The 25,836-nt window shown below is 41.9% G+C and overlaps 2 protein-coding genes across 2 annotated transcripts; both read left to right on the top strand.

Annotated features, from left to right (window-relative positions):
- The first annotated feature begins 258 nt into the window (after positions 1-258).
- mypn (myopalladin) lies at positions 259-20,161 on the top strand. Its single transcript, XM_030442065.1, is given in 22 exon segments — positions 259-498; positions 1,833-2,951; positions 7,513-7,688; positions 7,794-7,845; positions 7,945-8,377; positions 8,479-8,553; positions 8,642-8,783; positions 10,745-10,768; positions 11,180-11,296; positions 11,392-12,160; positions 12,821-14,041; positions 14,128-14,260; positions 15,157-15,234; positions 16,334-16,555; positions 16,634-16,783; positions 16,888-16,967; positions 17,386-17,512; positions 17,593-17,727; positions 17,729-17,801; positions 17,916-18,081; positions 18,712-18,845; positions 18,952-20,161. Coding segments are annotated over 21 exon segments (5,604 nt in total). The 5' UTR covers positions 259-498; position 1,833; the 3' UTR covers positions 19,131-20,161.
- Positions 20,162-23,630: 3,469 nt separating this feature from the next.
- On the top strand, positions 23,631-24,889 carry atoh7 (atonal bHLH transcription factor 7). Its single transcript, XM_030442431.1, has one exon. The coding sequence runs from the start codon at positions 23,978-23,980 to the stop codon at positions 24,407-24,409; it is 432 nt and encodes a 143-aa protein (XP_030298291.1). The 5' UTR covers positions 23,631-23,977; the 3' UTR covers positions 24,410-24,889.
- Positions 24,890-25,836: the final 947 nt, after the last annotated feature.

Genomic DNA, 25,836 nt, shown 5'->3' with positions numbered 1-25,836 from the left:
ATGTTTTACCACCTGCATTTTCTTACAGTGATCCATCACACAACATCAGTGCTTTGAAATTGATTATTGCTGATAATCTGCTGGGTTAACATTAGTATGTGGGAAGCTTAGCAAGGGGCTTCTAATTCTGTAGGATGGAAGTCTGTGACGGACCACTGGAGGAGGAATCCCTTTACAGCGTTCCCCCTTGTCCAATGAGCGGGGACGCCACCCAGACACATGGGCCAGGCCTCCCCAAAATAACCTGCGACTAGTGCGCTGACAAATGTTGCTACTTGTACTGGTGACAAGTTACCCTAGCTACTCAGCTCCATATTTTCCTGTAAACTCCAAGGTTAACTCTGTGCGATAAAACTGGGAAGGTTGGGCAGCTGCCTGTGTCCAAGGTTTCCCCAGGTGGCAGCAACCAGAAGACCGGAATCTCCCTCTTTGAGCACAGGTGCACTCTGGGGAGGATTTACCAGTCTTTCACAGGGGCCAGCTGGGTTTATTCTGAAGGTAAAACACACCACCCCCCTAATTTAATTGTTGTACACAGTGTCCTGTATTTTGGCATAGGCCTTATGCTGTGTAGAGCCTCAGAAAATCTGACAGTGAGCCTCAGACAGGCTTGAATCTATTTCTGTTTGAATGTTTAATTGAATTATGTTAACCTGCCTGGATGTGCGCTGCTGTTTTGAGCCAGCTGTCTGTTCATCTGTGCGGACCGTGCCTGTGTCAGGGGTGTCCCATTTATGATAATTACACTTCAATTTGTGTAATTTGATGATTGATGTTTGTTGTGGCTGATCAAAATCAGGATAACAAGAGCACACCGGATGAGAGGCACTGCTTTTTTTTTGTTGATTTTCTTCATGTAAACTGACCCCTCGCTATTATTAGATATGACTTGGTGGGCTTGGAGCCTGTTTTCAAAGGATTAATGTACACAACAGCTGCAGCCTCAGGTCTGTTGGAAGGGCATTGCTGCGTCTCTTAATTGCGCCGATTTGAGTGTCAGTAGCATATGTGTACCGTATCTCATGTCTGTATTCAATAACTTGCCCGCGCCGACAGTCAAAAAGTTGTGCAAAGACCAAACATTATATAGGTGTCGGTCTGAGGTGGACGGGTGAAAAAGCCAGTCTGTATCCCACCAGATCTGGTATCACTGCTTGAACCTGATACCCTGTCGAGGCTGAAATTAGGCTAAAATAAAAAGCTATTTTTACCAAGTATCCCCTGCTTTTAACTACAGTCTCTGTATTCATGTGCTATCTCTGCACCAAGTATTTCACAAGGGATCGTTTTAACATAACATTGAGAGTATTATTAATATGAGTTATAGCTCAGGAACATATCAGTATGTTTTTATCAAGTCTCTAGTATGTATCAGATGTATCAGTTAAATTTGAAAAAGATCAAAACAAGATTTTCCTGGAGTTACTCGAGTCATTTAAAGGTCTGTTAGACGTGTCAGTGGCATTAAAGATCATGCATGTTTCATCCTGTTTACAGCAAGTTGTGTATACTTTAGAGTGCTTGTTTGGGCTGCCATTAAAGGTGTACTATTCAGGATTTTTCTCAAAAACAATGTCTAGACTCCTCATCAGATGTTTAGTTTTCTAGCAAAAAAGACAATGACAAGCGGTAATTCTTATCATTTCAGAGGGTGGACCAAGTGTATTGATAATGGCAAAAGGACAAGTTGTGATTAAGTTTTAAAGGAACAGGGCACCCATAAATGAAATTCAGTTATTAGCTTCACAGCAAAACCAGCGTTGCAGAATTCTCCGAAACAATTGAAGTAGATGGGGACTTGTTTAAAATGAACTTTGTGATTATTTTCACAGCATGCAAGAGAACACAGACCAGCCGCCATCACTGTCTCAGCTCTTAAGAGAGAGCTACCTGGCAGAGGCCAGGGCCCAGCAGCACCACAGTCGCTCAGACGCTTCCTCACACCTTCAGATCTATGGCTCCCTCAAAGGCAAGACAGAGGACTCTTTGGGCCACAATGATCCCCAGTTCCCCGACCTCTCAGCCTTCCTCAGCCAAGAGGAGCTGGATAAGAGTGTGAACCTGGCCCGCCAGGCCATCGGACATGAGTCTCGCGAGGAGAGGGCAGAGGTCAAGGCCTCTGTCACACAATTAACCCCCGCCAACGTCTCCTCAGCTGCGGTTTCTTCTTCTGAACCCCCATCTGTTCCCTTGGCTAAAGGAGCAGGAGAGGGGTGTCCTGCTCCTTTCGCCGCCCCCTCCACTGTGTCCTTTGCCCAGCCAGCCCCTGAATTCAAAGAACTGCCATCAACACACACAACAACATTCACATCAGATAGAAAGATGCACAAAGCGTCCACACGGCAGGAAAACATGATCAGGAACAGCAGGGACTCCAGTGAAGGATTCAATGACTTTAACATGTCGGGTAGGAATGCCCCGTACGGCGTGGAGACCCAGTCCAAAAAGGAATTCCTCAACAAGGCAGCAGACTTTATTGAGGAGCTCTCCTCTCTCTTCAAGGCCAACAGCTCCAAACGAGTACGACCCAGAACGTGCAAAACCCACAGGAGTAGGAACCAGAACAAGAGTCAGAACGATGCGACGGTTTATCCCATCAGCCAAGACAACAGGGAACGCGTTGCCATGCAAGTGGAGGAGGAGGGAAAGGAGGAGGAGGAGGAGGAGAGACCCAGCCTTGCTGACAGCCACCACCCAGAGGTTCAGCTGGACTCCGGGATCGGACATGTGGAGTTTCAGGACTGCAGGATTACTGAGGAGCAGCACTGTGTTTCACAGGGGGTGGAGGAGGAGGAGGCTGAAAGCTGTGCCTTGACGGAAACTCCATACCCAGCAGATCCGGTGTGCGAGCCTCCTCATTTCATCCAGAAACTGAAAAGCAGAGAGGTTCCTGAGGGCAGCAAGGTCCAACTAGACTGCATTGTAAGAGGACTCCCTGTGCCTGAAGTCAGGTAAGCCAAGCCCAAACAAGTGCTGATGATGTTCTTTCTGTAGCCATGCTCTCTCTGAAGTAGTCTACTTTTGTCTTGTAAAAATGCAACATTTGGAAAAGCAGAAAGGCCAGTGAGGTTGTGTGAGTGGAGATGTGCAGTGTACCGAGGGGTCTGGGTCGGTTAGGGAGGTCTTTTTGTTTGGGGAAGATGTTAGAAGATAGTGAGGTAACAATGACATATGTGCTTCTACTCCACTACATTTCAGAGACGAATGCTGCAATTTTTATCTCCAAAACATGTAATAATGTTATCATAAACATTCTAAAGCGGTGTCCACACTTTTAAAAGAAAAACACAGAAATACAACATTAACTTATAATATATATTGGTATTGTCAATTATGTCTGCTAATAAATCATCAAGTGGCAGTAGAGACGTGGCACAGATAGTTTGTCCACCAGAGAGCACTGATGGGTTATTTTTTAAACAATGTCTTGGGCTATATCTTAATAAATTTAAGGTGCCAAAACATTTTTTTCTTTGGTTGTGTCTTCATGTTAAAAATAGATATAGTTATAGTTTTAAACTGATATATTTATATAAATTTCTGCCTCACAAAGTCCCACGGTGATCCATCTTGGTGTTCCTTGGAGCACTATGTAGTTTTGGGGAATTAGATCAAACTCAAAACTGTAATATTTACAATATTTATGAGGCAATAATAAAAACTCAATAATGTTTTTTTTTTCCATACGTGATCCGAGAACACATTGAAGCTAAAAAGGTGGCAGGGTCTGCCACATTTAAACAAAGTGAAAACGTATGTTTAGAAGTGGTAGTATATTTAGTTGATGGCGTATTTTCTTGGCACCTCCACACAGAAGTCACATATGATGATAGCAACAGCTGATACTGAACCTGTGTTTGTGTAGGTGTGTGTTCCTAGGTCATCCTGTTGTTCTAAAGAATGCCACCAGATTCTTCCGAGGGTGCTGTCCTAGTTAATGCCGTAACTGTCTCGAGTCAGAATGCACCACAATATGAAAGGATTTTACACCTTTCATTGCATTCAGTTGAAGGATAACTGTTTTCAGGTCCTGTCCTTCACATGTTCCTATGTGGAAAAGTAGTACTTATAGTAGTATAAAGTCTGCATGTAATGTGATAAATACTTCCTGTGATATTACTCAGCGGCTAAAGTGTATTGTGGGTAATGTGGGAAACAGGTTTGAAAAGGAAGAAAAATGTGAGAAATAAAGAAGGCCTCTGGTTCTGCTGTGTCGGTTTTTATAATTTGTTTTAAATTGTCCATAGTTATAGGAGTGCAATACAGATAACTGGACTGCTTTTCACAGACTCGCTCCTACATTACCCACAATGCAAGTATCCACTGAGTGACATCACTGGAGGCAATTTATCAGATTACAGGCATTTCTGTCTCGAGCCACTTAAGGCTTTATGCTGCTTTTTTCATAAATGCAGTAGTACTTCCCAAAACCTGCAAACAGGTTTTACAGTGTAAAATTGGTGGAGTTACACTTTAATTGCCTTTGGTATCAGACCAAAGCAGACTAAATAAGACAGTCCTTATCCATTCATACTCTTTTAACTCCTTTTCTGTTAGAATTGTTTTAAGCCCCTGGCCGGACGTAGAGTTTCCCTCAAAGGACATCAAAGTCTTGAATTGAAGTGAAGCTGGGCTGTCACACTATAGGGGGCATGGGCTTGTTGGTCCTGCTGAACATTGTTGAGCCACTAACTTATACTTGTCTGGGGAGAATGTAGCTCTCGGCCATTTTTAGACTGCACTGGCACAGTGAGCTGTAGCCGCTTCTGATAATGGAACCAACTGAGCTCTTGGCAGAAGCGTGAGGAGTTTGGTAAGATGATTTATAGTTATTGCCTGGTTGATATCTTTATTTGTTTTAGCCAGATTTGAGGTCTGATTCAGTGGTTTATCCTTAAAATATGTTACATGTCCGTACTTATTTTGAAGCTTTTTTAACTGACGTGCTTGTTTCTCCTACCAATGCAGCCAGCGTGTTTTTGACCATGACTTAAAGGTGTCAGAATCGAGTCATCAGGTTCATATTTCCCATCAGTTTGCAGTGATGAACTGTCTCTGGTGTGTCAGGGTATAGCATTGTGTGTACTCCAAGTCTATGTTTAGCATTTTGCGTATGTGATTGGGCCAGTCAGTTAGAGCTCCCATGGCTCCAGAGGGAATCTCCTCTCTGGTTCTGAAGTCCGGAGGAAAAATAGCCGTGACAGGTGCAGCGAGCGGTGTCTTTGCCTCACAGACCAGCCAGCTCCCCTACTACTCATGCTTTCAATTTAGACGCTTACTCATTAGCAATGACATAGGTCGCCTTATGACAGCACATTCAAACCTGTGTTGTACTCAAGTATCATAAACAGATCTGCTTTGTAGCATCATGTTTTCACTGGATTAACCAGGACTTATTTAAAATACAGAAGCTTATTGTGCTCATTTTCAGGTTCATAATTTTATTCTGGGTTACTACTACAATAGGCTTACATGCTTTAGTGCTTAAAAAACACATCAGTTGTCCAATGCTGTCCATTTCTGTCTGAAACATTCTGTTTAAACTCCTGTCTCTTTAAAGGGCCTACTGGAGGGGTGGCCTTGAAGGTCCTATTTGAAAGAAACGTAGATTTTTGAGTCTCATTCCCAACTCGTCAAATAATGAAGCTCTGGGTTTTACAACCTGTCAAAAACTGATGCTTTGGGATTGTACGATGAAGCAGCTGCCATCCCAAAGAGTTTGGATGAGTTGGAAATGAGACTAAAAAATCAACTTTTCTTTCAAATAGGACCTTGTTTAGAGTAGCCCTCCCAAACCTATATACAGATGTGTGACATGGTTATGTAGTGCTATGTCACAAAGTCACAAAATTAAAACCGAGACTACTGATGAGGCGTTTCAGGGGCAGTGTTCCCTGTGGGAGAGAGGAGCTTCTCTGACCTTTTCAAGATCTTTTACATGCAGAATAATATAAACGGCACTGAAGGAAAGGAAAAGAAAAGAAGAAAAAAACATTGTCTGCAGTCTGGGACATCTTCAACCAGTAGTTTAATTGCCTGTATAATTATTTGAAACAGTGTTCCCTAGAGGGGTAAAAGCACTGGAAATGATTTATGACTGTATTATGATGTCTTGCCAGAGATTCACACACCTCACCTCATTCATCCTGTTTGCTTATTGGCTGGATTTTATAAAGCATCATGTCCTCATTCGCTCGAAATAGATGTACTTTGACGTAGAGGCGGCTGCATTTGCTGCTGGTCAGGTGGGATAAGTTAGAGGTTCACTACCACAGTTTTACAATGAATAAATAGACTGTTGCCAGTGTACTAGATGTTAGGGCAAAGGACATGTAATATTACCCAGGTAGGCACTTTTCCAAATTTTGATATAATTTTTGCTCATTTATTCACCAGATTGAATGCACAAAATTATAGATTACAATATTAATAATTGGCTTTAGGACACCGGCCCGACGTAACCTGTCACCCACCACCTCTCCTCTCATTAATAAAGGCAATAAAAAGATAGAGTGCATACATTTCTCATGAACTTAAAGTGACTTTAGATCTGTTGTTTTGTACCCATCATCTTCATAACATCAACAGTGCGTTGCCTGCCTCTAAGCTGGCATGACACGCTGCTGTGGCTTCTTGTCTTACAAGGAAAGGGATATGCTTTGCTCATCAGAACGTTTTTCTCTTGGCCTGCATAACTCTACTAAATGGCAGCAGGCCAGAGGTACTATTAGGGACGAGGGAGGGATGGCACATGGTACCAGCCTCGTTGAAAGTGTGTCAGAAGGTTAATACAGGGAAAAAATGACTGTGTGAGGATGAGGGTTATAAATACTGAAGCATGTAAAATCTCCTACTGAAATAATAGTTAAAGCTACTGGGAACCTTGATTTTTATTGATTCTGGGGGCCCCTTTGGAAAAATACGATGAGGGCGAATCAACGTAAACGCTGTTTTAGTGTTGTACCTTTGTAGGCTGTGAAACTCCTCAATTCATCCTCAGTTCTCGGCCTTCAAGATTAGTTCTAATTTTGTGACTTAAGCAACTCACAAAAGTCAGAATCTGACCTGGTAACAAGCATTAGGGAGATAACTATAACAATCAGCAATTAATCTTTTCAATTAAGGTCTTTTCAAAGTAGGCCATCAATAAAAATTGAGACCAGTTAAAAGTTCCTCGCAGTATGTTTCAGTCACATAAGAATGCTATCAAAAGACAGGACACCTTGAACCGCAAACAAGGTCAATTATTACTCTTTCTTTTATGATTTGTGTGGAGATTTTATATTTGTCAAACATTTTCTTAAGTCAAGGAAAGCAAGTCTGTGCTACTAGTGGCCAAAAACTCCACAGAATATTTTCAAAGCTGATGGTCGGTGAACAGTTTCCACAAGGTGATTTGCTTCTATATAATTGCTTTTAAAAAGGCTTTTAAAAAATATAAATGTGTCTGCCTGGACGTAACCTCTGATCCTAAGTTGCACTGAGCAGTTTGCTGTTTATATTAATCTGCAGGTGGTTTTGTGAGGGCAAGGAGCTGGAGAACAGCCCTGACATTCAGATCATCACCGACGGTGAGCAACACTCTCTGATCATCGCAGAGGCATTTGAGGAGGATACTGGACGCTACTCTTGCTTCGCATCGAATTTCTATGGCACTGACTCCACTTCAGCTGAGATCTATGTCGAAGGTGGTGTTTATTTCTTTCTTTCTCGACTTATTTCTTTCTTTTACTATGACTTAAACACAGTAAGTAATGTGTGGAGTGTGTATGCTTGTTTGTCTAAACCAACAGGTGCCTCCTCTTCAGAGTCTGAGGGAGAACAGCACTTTGAGCATGTAGCACAGTGAGTTTTTTTTCCCCATATTGTCATTTCCTTTAACCTCTCACCTTATTGCAACACTAAATGAGACCTCTAATCTCTCCCCTGTTGTTATTTTGACAGGCTGCAGAGTAAATCTTTACCACCATCATCAAGCCAAACTCTCTCTGCAGAGGAGGAAGAGTCTCCTTCATCTCAACCTGCAGCAGCCACTGAGGAGCCACTCGAGCAGCTCTCCTCTGCAACGACAAACCAGATAATCCCAGAACATCCTCTACCAGTGCAGACGTCCGCCACTGTTCTTCCAGTCCCAGAGCTCTCTAAAACACCTGCGGCACCTACAGCACAGGAGGAGTTGACAGTGTCACCTGTGCAGGTGTTTCCTTCTTTGTCATCTGGTGATACAGAGCTCTCAGAAGCTCAGGAGGTGTCAACATCTGTCTCAGTCATATCCGCATTATCGCCGGTGCAGACAGCTGCAGCGATAACTGCATCATTGCCTTTGACTCCTGTGCTGCCTGTCCTGTCAGCTCCAATACAAACATCCCAACCTGAGGTAGAAGAGCTGCTTCCTTTCACTTATTTTTTGTTAATTGATCAGTTTTGTATGTTTTAATCAACATGTTTGCTGTATTTATTTTGTTGTTTGTTTTTCAGAGTCAAACCTCCAACCACAGCTGTCTACAGGGGTTGAACGGGCAACCCATCATGGCTGCCCCTGTGTTCACAAAGGTAGAGTCATTCTAAAAAGGATGTGTGCTGCTACTCTTATGGGTAAGAGTTAGGGTTAATGTTGATGTAGCCTCTTGTGTCCCACCAGAGCCTGCAAGACCTCCTTGCATCAGAAGGCCAGCTGGTGGTGCTGGAGAGCCGCGTGAAAGGGATGCCGTCACCTCGGGTGGTCTGGTACAGAGAGGGAAAGGTCATAGAGGACTCTCCTGATTTCAGGATCCTGCAGAAAAGTAAGCTCTGCTGCCATCTCAGTGCGGTTATATTAAATATGCAAATAAGCATTATGTATTTTTGAGTTGTGTCCTTATTTTTAAAGGCTAAGAGTTTTTGGACATGCAACCCCTTAGCAAAAAGCAGTATACTTGAAGTTCATTTTATTAAGTATGCTTGAGTATAAGTATAAGTATAGCAAGTATACTATGGACCATGTACTAGTAGCATACTAGAAAGTATACTAATTTAATACTTCTTCGGACTAAATTGGAACATTTTAAGTTTATAAAAGTATACTTTAAGTATACTTTATAAGGTCATTTTAAGTTTACAGAAGTACAATTTCAAGTATACAACAAGTACACTAATCTATATACTACTAGTGTACTAAGTATATACTTCTAGTCCACATTTTAGTTTATTAACATGTAAGTTTATAACAGGGGTAATACCTCAAGGCAAATGTGTGTAGTGAAAAACATTTTTGTTCTGCTAAATTAAATGCAAGCACAACTCAATAAGTCAACCTTTTTTCTGTACTTACATCAAGATATTGAAAGTATTACCACTTGCAATGTGACAAGCTTTAGCAAGAGATCCACCATTTATTACCATACATGCCCACAGCTTAACAGACGGGAAGTTGCTCCTGGAAAACACCCCTTCACTCACAGTGCCAACATTTTTATCATCTTTGTTAATTCGACACAATTTAACCACAGAACAAGGATGTGAATTAACCCGCAACCATCTTACACATCATCTTATTCACAAATACATTCACAAACCATAATTACACCAACAACAACAGAATACCCAAGAGTCTTTGCGCCACAGTCCACAGTATACTAAAGTACAAGTATAAGCTTTAGTATTAAAGTATAAGTATAAGTATTAATGTACTTAGTCTTAGACTATTCTTTATACTTTTCAGTATAAGCCAAGTATACTTCACTATACTTTTCTTAAGTATATAAAATGTAGTATATAAAAAGTACCCTTCAAGTATACTGCCTCAGTTTTAGTATAAAATAAGTATACTTGTTGTACACTTGAATAAACTACTTTTTGCTAAGGGACATTCAAAGACTTAAACTTAAACTTAGTTTTGGAGAATAAATTCAAACTCAGAATTTGAATATTTATAATATTCATGAGATGATAATACAAATAAGGTCCCCAGAACACTATTTGAAGCTAGAAAGGTGGCAGGGTTTAGGGTTAGGGTCAAACAGTTAAACAGTATGAAATTGTGCTCTCCTTTAAGGTCAGTTTGTCTGTTCAGTTTATTAAGTAACAAACATGAAGAGAGTTTGTCAATATAGTTTTTTTTAGGCCTAAAAGAATCATTTGTGTGCTGACAAGAAAATAAAACACAACAATGCTATAATAGCAACATTATCAATGTCTTCAAAATTAGCATAAAAATAAAATAAAACCAGGTTAAAGATGCTATATGTAAGAACTGGCCACCTTTAATTCATCGTCCAAACAAATGGAGGGGAGTGTAACTTGCTAACTGCTCTCTTAGCCAAACAGCTAGTGGTCCTGGACTGGGAGCTCAGAGTGGTATTATGAGAAAAGATGGGGTTGGGTTAGCTAATTAGCATGCTAATTTTAGCAGATACCACTTCAATATTACATCAACACTGTTATTTCCTCATATTCTGTTTTTTTAAATACAGCAGATCTTAAAGATACATTGAGTAATTTAAGATCTACACTTTGCTTCAAAAGGCTGTTAGTATGTTAGTAAGGATTTGTTTATATGCATTAATATATGTTGTTTAGTGTTGAGACATACAAACATTATATTTCTGTAAGGACTTTTCAAAAATGATAAAAGTCACTTCGCTTCAAATGATTGTGGTGTATGCTCAGTGATGAGAATCTATTATTCATTATTCTTAAACCATAACTTCAGCTGATGCACTGTATTGCAGTGTCGTAATGAGTTTGGTGCTTGCTTCTGTTTCAGAGCCCAGATCTCCAGCTGAATCAGGTACATATCTAATTAAATCCTCATCGGTTAAAAACAAGTGTTGACTGCACCGAAGCAGCTGCCTGTCCGTGCATGATGCTGCAGTGTGTACATATTACTCTGCTGAGGTGTTTATAGTCCTTGGCTAAGGCTTCTGCTCTTCTTCTGAACATAAGCCAGGGCTGCTTTTCCCTGACTCTCGACCATATAAGGTAGTCTCTCATCCTGTATCAAACCACCATGGCAGATCCTTTCAACCTGCCTCAGCTTCAGATGGACTCTCAGCCCCAGTGACACAAAGAAAGCTCACTGCTGGGCATTTGAAACACACAAGTCATGTATCTTTCCTCACTGTGTTAAGATTATCTCTAGTTGATGATGCAGTCAGACCAAACCAACTTGATAATGTGAGTATCACTTTTTTACGTCTAGAGGAAATATGCACGCTGGTCATTGCTGAGGTCTTTCCTGAAGATTCAGGGATGTTTACTTGCACAGCGAGCAACAAGTATGGAACCGTGTCCAGCACCGCTGCACTGAGGGTCAAAGGTAACACTTCTTTTTCTTTCACTCTACAAATACATCAATAGCTATCATTTATTGAATTGAAATTACTGATATAAATCATATCTCATTCTCATCAGGCATTGGCAACAGCAACCATTTGAGGCCTTTCAACAGTGTAACAGAGCCAAGTCCAGTCCAAGAACCTTCCCTATCAGCTCCAACTGTGAACACTCAACCAGAGGTTACTGTGACCAACAGCATCAAGCCCCACTCCAGCACCATTCGTCTTGACCCACTCATCTCCAGCACCTTACGCCTGGACCCCTTAAACACCAGCACCTACCGTCTGGACCCCCAAAGCTCCAGCATGCTGCGTCCAGACCCCCTCCGTACCAGTCTACCCAGTCTGGAACCCTCCAGTCTGAGCAACAGCTTGTGCCTCAACTCCCTCAGCACCAGCACCCCAAACTTAGATCCTTCCTACTTCCACCACCCGCCTGTAACCAGTGGAGCACGTCCAGAACCACAGACCACTGCACAGGTGCTCTTGTACCCAAAATCCTTCACCTCTCTATCTGCGTTTGAGCCTTCGGCTGTGCAGGAAGTGTCCAGACCTTCAGTGACGTCGCCTGACACAAGCCCCAAAATAAAGGGAACCTCAAACCATCAGAATGGGAGCCCCATTGTGGTACCACTCCCTGACCCCCCTCCAAACTCCTGTCTAAAGACTGGCAACCATATGAACCACAAAGATTCGCGTTCCAGCTCCAGGGTTGGTCTGCGTGTGCACTTCAAGCTGCCTGAGGACGAGGAGGATGAACAAAGTGATGCGACTTATCAGTCTGATGAAGACGCACAGATGTTGGCCAACAAAGAACCACCACCAGTGCGAGCTAAACCCAAATTGTGAGTAGATGAGACTCAGAAATGGTCTGCAAAAGGTTAGTGTAAGAGAGATTTTGGAGATGGGTTATCCAAATTGCATATGTGCTGAATCACAGTGAAATAGATGGGCTGTATTGAGAGGTGGGAGGTTCCTCCTCCACTTGCTCAGCCAGCAGCTGTAGTCAGTTGAAATCCACGAAGACTTCAAATGTGGACCTTTCGGCTCTCTAAAACAAAGGATGGCATTTTCTATTTGTAAGTGCACTTTTATGCATTTATGTTAATCTGTTATTTCTAGTATTTAAAGCTGTGAGGGAAAACTTGTATTGTGTGATTAGCTGTTCACTGTTGTTTGACATCCTCAACTTGAAACACAGAGATAAATATGACCATTTGTTCTGTACTGTTTAGTCTGACTGCATTTGCAGCAATTTGATAGCAAGTAAAAGAGAAGTGTGAAAAATGAAGGCTGAAAGTGTCTCGAGCTTGTTTTGTTTGTGGGCTACTTGTTGGTAGCCCATAAAAGGGCAGAGTGTTCTTCATGCTGACTTTGGCTCATTCCTGCTGGGCTCCACTGCATGGACTTAATTTATGAGAGCAGTGCACTCAGCCTCTCTCATTTTCACCATGTATAGTGTCATTTATTTGGTTTGTAACTTTTGTTTTTGCCCCGATCAACAGGGACCCGGCCCAGCTCCAGCTCCTGCACAACCAGGTCCTCATGGAGCAGCAGCAGGAGAACGAACCTCAGACCCAAACCCACACCCAGCCTCAGTCCCATCCCCCGATCCAGATCCAGATCCAGCCCGAGGTCCAAAGCTCCCACGAGGGTCCGCTGTGGTCACCCAGGATAAACCGTGAACCCCATCCGCCACCGTTCAAGCCCTACCTTAACACCACGACACCCTCCTCAGCACCTCCACTCACCACCGTCCCCCCTGCTCCTGTTCTGAGCTCTGCTCCGGCACTCAACACCACCTTCTCACCACGTCTCAACACTTCTACTGCTTCTACTGCTCCTCCTTTGAGCTCTGCTCCGGCACTCAACACCACCTTCTCACCCCGTCTCAATACTTCTACTGCTCCTCCTTTGAGCTCTGCTCCGGCACTCAACACCACCTTCTCACCCCGTCTCAACACTTCTACTGCTCCTTCTTTGAGCTCCCCTCCTTCACTTCCTCAGCTTAAGACTTCCTCACTGGTGACCTCGCCTCCACCTGCCCCACAGCTGAAAACTCCACTCAGTATAGCTCATGTAACCCAGATGAACACCATCCATGCCTCCCACCTCAACCTAACCCCAGCAGCTCTTGCCACAACTGCACCCACAGCCCACTTTTACTCTCCTCCTGCACCAAAGCTTAGCACAGCCCCCGTAGATTTGACCCCGTCCTTACAGCAGATCACATCTCCCGCTCCTCTTCTGAGAAGCACCCACGCCTCCCTCATGAACCTCTCGGCCACCTCACACACCTTCAACTACGCCCGGCCTAAAGAGTTTATAGCTGCTCAGACCTTCTCACCAGTCAGGAGTCCTTCCCCGACAGAATCCCCCGTCCCTTTGCTCCATGAGCTGGCCGCTGAGCTCAACTCGTCTGCGGCAAGCTCCCCGACCCTCCCACCATGCTCCCCACCACCCAGGATCTTCCCCACAAGGGTGCTCAAGTCTGCCACCAGCCCTCCGTCACTGGTGTCTTCGCCCACACCAGGGTCGGCATCATTCCTGAACAGCATGTTTGCCATACGAGCCCAGTCGCCTCCTCAGGCCTCCTCTCCCACTTCCAGCACCTCCAGCCCCAGCCCCATTCAAAACCCAGTGGCGTTCCTGAGCTCAGTCCTGCCGTCCCTGACCCCGAGTCAGCCCACCAACTCAATGGGCCTGCCCAGGGGAGCTCCTTTAGGGTACACCCTCTCTGACAGACTATAATGCTCATAAGGTTGGTGAACTGTCTCATGCTCTAATACATGTTTTGTTTCTGTCTCTTCAGACTAAAAAAGAGTGCACCAAAGGTGCGCCTCCCGTCGATAGAAGACATTCGAGAGAGCAAAGAAATTCTACTCCTTGACATTGAGAAAAAGCTTCGATTTAAAGATGATACTCCACAATTTGCACATCAACAGGTACTCAGTTGTTTCCAGCTCTGCAGCTCTGATTTATTTCTTCTTTTTTGACTGCCTCATTTGCAGTGATGTAGTGGGGAATAAATACAATAAGCTCAGTCCAATTCAACAACTATCTAAAGGCATTTTATGCAGGATGTGTTGTTTTGTTGTTAAACCCTAAACTATTCAAAGTTGCCCACAGTCATTGGCTGAGGGCTACACACTATGGCCCAAAGCCCTGAAACATGCCAAGCACAGCACAGCGAAGGCAATAGTGAAAAACAATGATACAGACACCACCACACACTTCTCAGGAGTTTCTTATGACTCTATATACGTTTTAAATGAAAAACCCTGCATAATATACCTTTTTAATTCAATCCCACCAATAAGGTGGGTCTACCAAATTATTTTTAAAATACAGTTGATTTCTGGCTCCATTACATCCCTGCTCAGTTAGATGTTAGACTCCTGTGTGAATATGATTGTCAGTAAGGGATCAGTTTGTTGACGTGGCGGTATGTGATCACAAGGTTTTAACTAACCAACAGTTGCAATCTAGTTTTTTATGCTTTTAAGGATGAGGTTAACTACATATTAACCAATGACTCAAGCTTTCTACCTAGTATGTATTCATTTTAAAGTGACTGGACCTCAACAGACATTTCAAACTGTAAAAATTAAAAAGAGAGACAGTAAATCACTCCAATTGACTCCTGAGGCGATGAAAAACTTGCCGCGTCATCCATTACTCCCTCCCCCCAGTCATTCACGATTTTTCATCAGTGTGTGCCTGTGTACCTTTACAACACATGCATGCCAATAACAGCAGCTTGCGTGTTATTCCATCAGTATGTATGTACAGTACGTGTGTGTTTTGCTGGTGTTCATCATCCATCCCTATCCTCTCATAGAAGCTGAGTAATGAGGGGAAAACAGCGAGCAGACCCCTTGGACCAAACATTCCTGCTACTGTCATTAACTATGATGAGGTACAAGGACCATCCCGTCCCAAGCACTGCTTTGCTCGAGGCTGTATGGGTTATTAAGATGTTTCAGACTGAGATTACAAAACTCTGGATATGCTCATATACTGATTTAAATATCATAGTTAATCAATACCTCTAATCGAGCATTCATGCTTCTGTTAACTAATACACAACCTGCACTAATAATCTGAAAAAAAGGGTTAAAATTCATGAAACTAATTAAATGTAATGACTCTACTGTTGTGTAGTGCAGTATTCTCGAGATAACCCATTTGACATTTTCCCCACTGAAGCTTGCAGCCCCCTTTATCTGTTTGCATTTCATATTTTCCCAAAAGGTCAACAGATCTTAGCATTTATTCTTCTTCAACTCCCAAACCTGAATATATACAGTCCATATAGTTTTGTCTAGGCTAAATAAAATAAGGTTTATACACGTCTAGATTACAATTCATCATCCTCTGTTCACTGTTTTACCTTCAGCCTTTTATTTATGTTTTGTTTGGCTGGATGATATTTTTACCAACCAGGAGTTGGTAGAAGCCACTGCATGCTCCTTGCCATCAAGTGGTGTAAAGTCACAGTCTATTTTTTGTTTTAAGATTTGAGCCACAGTTAGCTACTTTAAAGCAACATTATGCGACTTTCTTCTTTACCTTAAAATAGCAGTTTCAGTGTCTCTGTCTCAGTCACTCCGCCCCCTTGTCGCTTGTTTCTGCACTATGTAACTTCAGTGAGAGGGTAGGATCACAGAGTTACATACGTGCTTACTTCATCAAGTTTTCAACACATCACAATGTGATGACGTAATGAGGTTTGTATGCAGTAAGCATCTACATTACATTAAGAAACTGAGGTGGGCGCCAAATTTCACCAATTTTACATAATGTTGCTTTAATACCACTGCTGCTTCAGGTTAAATAGATGCATGTTGTCTTGTATTCTTGATAAATGCACATTTTTTGTTCCTCTCAACGTGTTGGAGCCCATGTAGACTGTATGCATGTTATTGCAGCCACCAGTTTTCAGGGGAAAGGCCGGATAATACACGCGGTAATGTGACGGTGATGATGACTTTTATGCAGTGGTTTTCCTCTTGCAGGAGTACAAAGTGTCCAATTTTGAGCAGAGACTAATGAGTGAGATTGAATTCCGTTTGGAGCGAACGCCAGTGGAGGAGTCGGACGATGAGGTGCAGCATGATGACGTCCCGACAGGAAAATGTATCGCTCCCATATTTGACAAGAAGCTGAGGAATTTCAGAGCCATGGAAGGCGTGCCTGTCACTTTCTCATGTAAAATACTGGGAGTCCCTGTTCCGAAGGTGAGGGGTCAACAACTGTGCTGCGCAAATAACACCAATCATCTTTCACTTCTTCACACCCTTCACATCTCTCATCAGGTTTACTGGTTCAAGGATGGCAAGCAGATTTTGAGGAAGAACGTCCATTACAAGAAGATAAGAGAAGGGGATGGGACCTGTGCTTTACATATAGAGTTCACGACCAATGACGATGATGGCAACTACACCGTCATGGCAGCTAATCCACAGGTAACACTTCTCATTCAGCTTCCTGTTTATGTTGTCAACCCCCCCCCCCCCCCCCCCCCCCCCCGCAAAATCTGAATTGCTGATTTCTTTTTAATGACCACCAGGGACGAATCAGCTGCTCTGGTCATTTGATAGTCCAAACGGGACCTCCCCGAACCCGAATGACACCTATTCACTCTCAGAGGTGAGCAGGACTGAGTGTGCAGTGTGATCTGCTGAGGTAAGAAGAATCCCTCAGCAGCACGAGGAACCAACCAGTTACACATTTTCCTCCCTGACGATAATTATATTTTTCCAGTCTGATAACAAGTAATACCCATGCTGGTATCGCCAATCCCAACACAATACAGATACTTTGCACAAAATCTTCATGAAGTGGCATGTCATAGTTTTAAGAATGTGGGGAACTCCAGATGTTTGAACGTTAACAGATCCTGGTTATAGCGTAGTTTTTTCTACTGCGAGGATTACCCCAAATAATAATAAGTTAAGATAAAAATCTTTTAGTAGGTGAATCGTTCCTAGAATGGACACATGTTGGATCTGAAGTATCGATATTTCAATCAGCACACCACTGCTGCTCACTTCCTCGTGTTTTTCAGGGTGAGATCCCGCATACAGGAGGTTGAAAGTGAGCAAACCCAGGAGCGCTTCTTCCGGCCTCACTTCCTCCAGGCCCCGGGGGACATGCTGGCTCACGAGGGAAGACTGTGTAGACTAGACTGTAAGGTAGGCAGCCGCTCCTGACGTGTAATACAATTCGTTATCTGTTTTCCTCACTTTACTTTCAACCTTTTATTGTCTTCCAGGTGAGCGGCCTCCCCAACCCGGAGCTGATGTGGTTGGTCAACGGTAAGCCGATCTATCCAGACCTGTTACACAAGATGTTGGTGCGTGAGAATGGCGTCCATTCTCTGATCATAGATCCTCTGACGCAGAACGACGAAAGGCACATACACGTGCATTGCGAGCAACAAAGCAGGGCAGAGCTCCTTTAGTCTGGAGCTGAAAGTTGTGGGTAAGGACTGAAAACAATCAGTGATCCAGCATACTAAAATCAGTTGAATACTTAAGTGTGATGTCTCAATTCCCTGTTGGAAAGTTAAAGTAATAAAGGTCATGTCCACTTTAGAGAAAGAGATGAAGCACCCTCCCCAGTTCCTGGAGAAGCTGCAGAACATGGGGATCCCTGAAGGATCTCCAGTCAGGCTCGAGTGTCGTGTGGTGGGTATGCCCCCTCCGGTCATCTTCTGGAAGAAAGACAATGACACCATTCCTCGGAGTAAGGACAGAATCAGGTCAGGGAGAGTTCTGAGCATCTCCGTGTAGCTGTTTCAGCTATTGCAACTGAAAGGATTCCCTAAGTTCCCCCAACATGTAAATTCAGTCATTATTATTATCAGTTGGGAGTTTGATGAAATTCAGTCAAGAAAAAACATTTCTAAAGCTACAAAGTGAAACAGTTTTGTGGAATTCTCCGAAACAACTTAAGTAGTCGGAGACTTGTTTTGAAACATTTAAAAACAACCAACCCCCCAATGAAATGGCTCAATACAGCTTGTCCAGCATAATCTAAGTCTCCAGAAGTCCAGAGATCCCAAATTGATCTCATAAGGAGTTATTTACAAGCTCAAATCTTCATTGTAATTACAAAGCTAAAGTGTACATGAGCCCACGTGCATGAGCTTGATCATGTGTCAAGGGTGTAAATAACACCTTACAGACACTTGGGTTACAGAAGACCACTCCGCCTGGAGCCATTTTGTTTTTTGGTGGGGTTGTTTTTTAAGTTTTAAAACAATTCCACACTTTCCACCAGCATGGGGGTGAGCAGACAATGCCTGAATTTCCATTTCTGGGTGAACTTTTCCTTTAATTTTTCCCAAAATCTCTGTGGGAATTAATTTTCCATTGTCTGTTTATTTCAGCATGAGCCAGGATGCAACAGGATACGTGTGTCTCCTCATTCAGCCAACAACAAAGGACGATGCTGGCTGGTACACGGTGTCTGCAAAAAACGAAGCTGGGATTGTATCGTGCACCTGCAGGCTCGACATCTATGGTTAATATTCTATATAGCTGCTCAATTATCAGCTTCATTAGGACATGTGCCATAGTTTTAGCATGTCGCTTTAAGTAGTAATACTAGCTGTCTGCTGATCCTTCAGCACAGTGGCATCAGAGTGTCCCAGCCCCCATGAAGAAGGCGCCGCGCACAGGCAGCCGCTACGCAGCTCTGACAGGCCAGGGGCTCGACATCAAATCAGCTTTCCCCACGTCGGAGACCAGCCCCATCCTCTTCTCCAGCTCCCCTCCCGAGGTCATGCTGGAGAGTGAGGAGCTGTAAGCGGTGACCCTCAGAGGCCTCACAGAATGTTCTATGACCCCCCCTCCCTCCCGAGGGTCAAAACAGTAGAGGGCTAGAAGGAGAACAATGATCTGAGCAGAACGTTGTTTATTTTGTGTGATGCATTTGAAGTGATACATTCATACTAGAATGGCAATGAATTATTGTGTTAAAGCTATCTGCACTGATAGTGGGTTTGTCACCATTCCTATTTACCCAAGTCATATGAAGAGTGGTTCACATACTGAAGAAATTATAGATTTGCAAAGTCTTATCTCATGAGCCATCAGTGGAGTTGAGTAATGTTCAGATCTGAATGACACGCGTTTGTTTTCTACATCAAAATTAGCTGCGATAGTGCGGTTGTTGCTTAATTTTGGGGATAACATCTGTTCTTAACTGGTAATCCTCAAAGCCACTTATTTTTACTGCAATTCATATACTGTATACCTGTACTGGTAGTAAACATTTCTTTTAAAGTTTATATAAAAATAATTAAGTTATTGTTTATGAATAGTTGAAAATAGTTCATAGTGTATTCAATTAATAGACATTTGAATGTGCCATTTAGATCAGTTCACTTAAATGGCTCCAGCAAGGCGGGGTTCCATCTACTAAGTTTTTCTTGATGTTCATCACTGGTTCACATTTTTGCACCATGTTTTTTCATGTGCATGCATGCCAATGGCTGAAGAAGATACGATTCATCATGGTTGGTAGCTGAAACCATTTTTTTGAATTTCCCTTCATTCATCTATGTGTTGATGAAGATTTATCTCAATTGCATCTACACTCCGAGATTGATCAAAAGAAGGAGTTGGGTTAGACGGAAAGGTGTCGGGAAAGTCTTTTTTTTCTGTTTTTTGGTCAAATGTATCCTGCTGAGGTTATTATTGAACTTTGATTCAGATTAATTAAAGTCAGTTTGAAAACATATTGAAATAAGGTTTGAAAACATACTCAACTGATGTAAAGTTGCACATTGTAAAATAATTTTGTCCTTCTCAGAATAAAGTTATATTTATTCAAAAGAGTGACATTTTTACTTTGCTGGGACAGGTTGTTACTGCTGTATTATTACAGTTAACTTCATCAATAGTAAGGTTTCCTCCCTCTTTTTTAGAATTTTATGTTAAATGTATTGAAATAGGTTAAACGAAGAGTTCACCCAAAAATGAAAATTCAGTCATTTAAAACAAATCCCCATCTCCTCCATCTGTTTAGGACAACTCGGCTATGCCGTTTTACTGTGAAGCTCCAGAAGTGTTTTCCGGATTATGAAACTTCACTGACTTGACTTGACTTGACTTGACTGAATGTTCATTTTTGGGGGGACTCTGCCTTTAATGGGTAGCTTACTCTTATGCTGCTTACCTCCGTTATTAATGTTGGTTACAATCTAAATGTCTGCTGTCATTGCTGAGAACTTGTTTGGACTATGCTGTAATCGGAGCCCTATTATCTTAAACTGGTGCTGAATTAAAAACAAATGGGGAAGCTCAGAAGCCAATTAAGCATTGCTAATCAGTCCAATTAGAGGGGAAGAGAGTTCAAACAGGCATAAAATTACATTCACCTTACGTGACCTAATTATACTCTGAGCCTCATTTGACCAGCTGCCAGGCCTGCTTGTTAACTGGGTGCTGTATGTGTTGCTCAGTGGTGAATGTCCCTTGGCTTTGTTTTGTTTTAGGGTTTTTTTTAGGAAAAAAAAAATCACTTGCCAGGGTGTTTAAACTTCTGTCTCACATTTTCTTTGTGGGATCCACTTGCTTACTGCATCAGCAACACAATAGTTACAGTAATTTGTTTAAGACCGGATTCCCCAAATGTGTTGGATAAACACAATAGAAGTCCAAAAGTATTTGCACACATGAGAGTCAATGAGTTAGTCTCACTATGCTAATTACAATTGAGTATGATCTTATTATTAAAAGTAATCCTGTGGTGATGATGAGATTTATTAAGTCAAACCACACATGTGAGGGGGAATCCTTTTTTACACTTTCTCCTGGACTGAAACATACGCTTTGTGTCCTAATCTCCATTTCTCCATAAGGAGATCTGGAATTATGCTGGGCCATGTTTCTGTCAGAGCAGACGGGTCACTCCCCAGTTGTGACATATGGCTTTTGACAGAAGACATGGTTCAGCCACCGGTGCTCAGACAAGCCAATCATGTGAGGGGCTGTAAAAAAAAAAAAAAAAAAGGTTTGAAGACACGGAAGGGCCGGGCCACGTCTGAGACGAGGGCCTCAGACAAGACAAGCAGCAGCTGGCAAACTACCTCAATCTGTAATCAATGAACCAACTGGTAGATGGGATTATATGCCTAATTGCACAGCTAACCAGTCCATCCCAAAATTACCAGACAGCATCAGCTTGTGTCCATGACCCAGTACCAGAGACGGGCATTATTCTAGGCCTCCGTCAGTGATTAATCATTCATAACCTACCGCTACACCCAAGCTTTGAGTTTGTCAATACACAGTGACAGGAGCTACTTGTACTGCCTGACAAAGGATGACACCAGAAAATATTTAGATCCTTTTCTTAAGTACAAGTAACAGCAACATGGTGAAAAAGCTTTACAGTGCAACAGTATTATGTACTGTTACATAATATTATTGATGCATTCATTTGTAAACAGCATTGCGGCTGGCCAAAAACTAATTTTAACAAAGTTGTGTATTGTTAGATAGTTTATAACAGCGTATTGAATTTTACTCTAAGTACTGTGCTTCAAGAAATCTGATATGTAATTTACTGCAAATCAAAGAACAAATGAGAGACCATTGTTTTCTATCAATTTTAATATTGACAATATTAATGAGTAGATAGTACAAACTCAGAAATATTAATTTTTCTCTATAACTGAATAAACAAGCTGTTCTCAGAATTTTTTTATTTATAATATTCCTGAGATGATGATACAAACCAGCTATTCTCAGAGGAAAAAAAAAGGTCCCCAGAACACTGTTTGAAGCTAGACACATATAAACCAATTAAAACTGTGTGAATTTGTGTTGTCATTTAAGGTCAGTTTGTTTATTCAGACATAAAAACTTTAAAAGTTTGTTTATTACGTTTGTATAAGCATAAAAAAATCAGTCAATGAAGGTCTTTCTCTTCCGATTAAAATCTCATCCCCAAAACTAAATAGTGCACCTTTAAAGTAGACTTGTTTTTTGTGTGGATTTTAAGTGACAGTCAACAGTGTGTGTGTGTGTGTGTGTGTGTGTGTGTGTGTGTGTGTGTGTGTGTGTGTGTGTGTGTGTGTGTGTAATGGAGGAACATGCTCACATCCATCCTCCTGGATTACAGAATTCAATGTCAGCAGATGGGACGGACAGACAGACAAATTATTCTGTCCGACTCATTTTCTCGGACCACTACACAGATCAATTATTTATTTTCTCATGTGGTCTCACATAAATAAGGAACTTTAATGCATCCCACATACTGTGATACATTAAGACCACAGCGCTGATAAACACCCTTTCAGACTAATCGACTGTACAAAGTAGAAGCGGAAGATTTCTCGAGAGTTTCATATTTTACCTGCTGACAAACTGCTCTCTAAAATCTCACTTGGAGCAATAATCTGTACGCCATCTTGTCCCATATTGTTTGAGAGCCATAATCCCCCAATGTGCTGTTAAAATCCCTCAGGTTACAGGCCACACTTCCACTTCTGTTGCCTCGGGCTAATCTCAGATTATGGTTATTATCACAGTTACACGAGAAGTGAAAGGGGACGTCTTAGTGTCTTATGTAATCTAAACAGTCAAATTAAACCATTTAATTTGTAATAAAGTTGTGATACCTACAGATTCAATTCTGTGATGAATATATAACAATTACTGAGTCATTCATTTATTAACTTTTCTAAACATAAAGATGGTGAAATATTGACAAAGAAATACAAAGCTCTTAAATATACAATTAGTCAAATTTGAATTCCCTTCTTTGACACAGTATAGTGAATTTAAAATTAGATAAAAAATAGAAACTTCTCTTTAACCCATTCACCTGACAGTAATTATATTATATTGCATGAGTTGTCAATATTGTGTTTAATTAAGAGTTCAATCCTTCATAGTTTTTAATGGCATTTATTTCTTGATGGGAAATGATAATTGGGGGAAATTAATTCCCCCAATTCCCAATGAAGTGGTCAATATCCACAGTATTAGTCTTTTTAAAGTTTGTTTGCATCATCAGCTGTGGTGAGTTGTGCTACCAGATGGCAGACTTTTGGTGTTTGTGACACATGGCTCTGAGTGAAGCCAAGGCCAGATAGCCCAGCCAAAGATAATTGGAATTTCATTAAGGTTTTGTTTGTGTGTGTGTGTGTGTGTGTGTGTGTGTGTGTGTGTGTGTGTGTGTGTGTGTGTGCGCGTGCGTGCGTGCGCGCGCTGACTGTGTGTATATATGCATGTGTGTGCGTGCGTGTGTATATATATATGCATGTGTGTGTGGGTGTGTGTGTTTATGAGTCCAAATGGGTGTGTTTCTCTAAGAGCAATATTGAGGATGGGGGGAAGAGGGCAGGGACTCCACCTGCTGCCACCTGTTCATCTGTTCCTTCTTATAAAAGCTGCTCCCTCACTGTCTCCAGGACCACAGACACCTTGGACTCCTAAGACTGTCCACTATCTGGAGTTAAACACATTTCAGCACTAAAGAGGACAGACAGTTGGACATCAGCCAGGCTGTATCACTGAGGAAACCTCTGAGGATAACTGAAGCTGGAACTGGAAACTTCTCTGATAAATCTGCTAACTTGTATCAGAGACTTTCTGATCTGAGGACGTACACCGATTTGATCTCTTCATCCAAAAATCATGAAGTCTCGTCGACCCAGCTGCACTGACTCTGGATCCGAGTTCTCAGAATCGGACTCCAAGAGCCCAGAGAAATACGAGACCGCTACGAGGCGGCGGATGGCTGCCAATGCCAGAGAGAGGAAGAGGATGCAGGGTTTGAACATAGCCTTTGATCGTCTGCGTAAAGTGGTCCCCCAGTGGGGCGAGGACAAAAAACTGTCCAAGTATGAAACTCTGCAGATGGCCCTCAGCTACATCATGGCCCTAAACCGGATCTTGACTGATGCTAGGAGGCACAACGCTCCTCACAGGCAGTGGCTGGACCTGCAGTTTGACTGTGTGCAGCCTGAAAACTACCCGTGTCTCATGAGGTACGAGTCTCCGAGCGAACAGGAGTACATCCACTCGTCCTTCTCATATCAGTTCGACGGCCATCAGGTCCACGTATAAACTGCTGCCATGTGGCAGGTAATCAGTCATGCTGTTGGGTGTGAATAACTTTCCTTCAATCTAGGAGACAGTAAATACATTTGTATTGCATTATTTTATTTTATTTTCATTTGTTTTCGTATGACAATCAGAAAGCTTCTATTTCAAGTGTTTTGTTTTTTGTTTTTTTAAACTTTTGCAATGTTGAGCATCTTTTTGTTCAAAGTATAGCAATGAAATAAATGTAGTGTCATTATCATGACCACTAGATTGTACTGAAGACACAAGCAATGATGTATTTTTATCACTTATTATGATATGGCCCTAAAATGTTGTGCAATGTTCAATGGATTCTGAGAAAATCATTGTGGTCTTAGTCAATATGAACTATTTTGTCAAAGTGTACGTACATGTTTGTAGAGTTGAAAAACAGGTGTTATTTTTCACACGCAAACCTCTATTTTGTTGAATTATAGTTTTTGATCCAAAATAAAAACTATTTTTTATGAAAAAAAACAACAGCTTTCTTGTTTCTTCAATGTCTTTCTCTGTTGGGTAGAGTCGTAACCTAATTTTCTTAACACTGGTAATTCCATTACATAATGTGCAAGTTGGTTTATATGTTTTTTTAAGTATGCAAAACTGATTCCTTGTTTAAAAAATATTTATATTGACTAAATATAACCCCAACACACTGACACATACTGATAATATTTGACACAATAGAACTTTTACTGCATAACATTCTCATTTCAATAAAAACATCTTATTTTTAGATATCTTTGGCATTTTTACCCTAATGAGCTCACTTTGTCTCCTTTGTGATGTATAAAAAAAAGGTTATAAAGAAGAACAACTGATTTACAGCAGGTCCTTTGTTTAGTGTGTCAGGATCTCAGTAGGAGTAATGGCAGGTCATGTCGCCTGCACAGCCGTGCTCTTCCCCTCCACCCTGGGGAATAAATCATCCCTTTTGTCTTCAGCTCCTGTGCTCCGAGATAAGACAGTATTACGTCAGAGGGGAACCAAATTTGAATCATATAAAACAGACTTATTTTCAAGGAGACCAAATACTATAATTCAACTTTTTTATTCTCAAATTTTATGTATGAAAATAACACATTTTGCAGTTTAAAGGTAGTAAACTGTTTCAATTCTGCCACAGGATGGTCGGACGCCCTGTGATCCACAACTGTCCATTGTTGAAGCCACACAGCTACAGATTTAAATGCTAATCATCGGCCACTGAAAAAAGTGATTGTTCCAGATTCAAAAAAGTTTGAATGGTGGCACAAGCCACGACAAATTAAGGAAGCCTGTGTGCCAGATCCTGCCACGGCTTCAGAGTGGGAGCAGAAATTAAACTCTATTGTGTGATGATGGCTGTGTGTAATCGCTCTGTTCAGAGCCGCTGGAGCATGAACGCACATAGCTGGACCCAAACTCTA

This window comes from Sparus aurata, chromosome 15 (genome assembly GCF_900880675.1).
Source record: "Sparus aurata chromosome 15, fSpaAur1.1, whole genome shotgun sequence".
Taxonomy (NCBI): Eukaryota; Metazoa; Chordata; class Actinopteri; order Spariformes; family Sparidae; genus Sparus; species Sparus aurata.
This window is presented reverse-complemented; position numbering and strand designations above follow the sequence as displayed.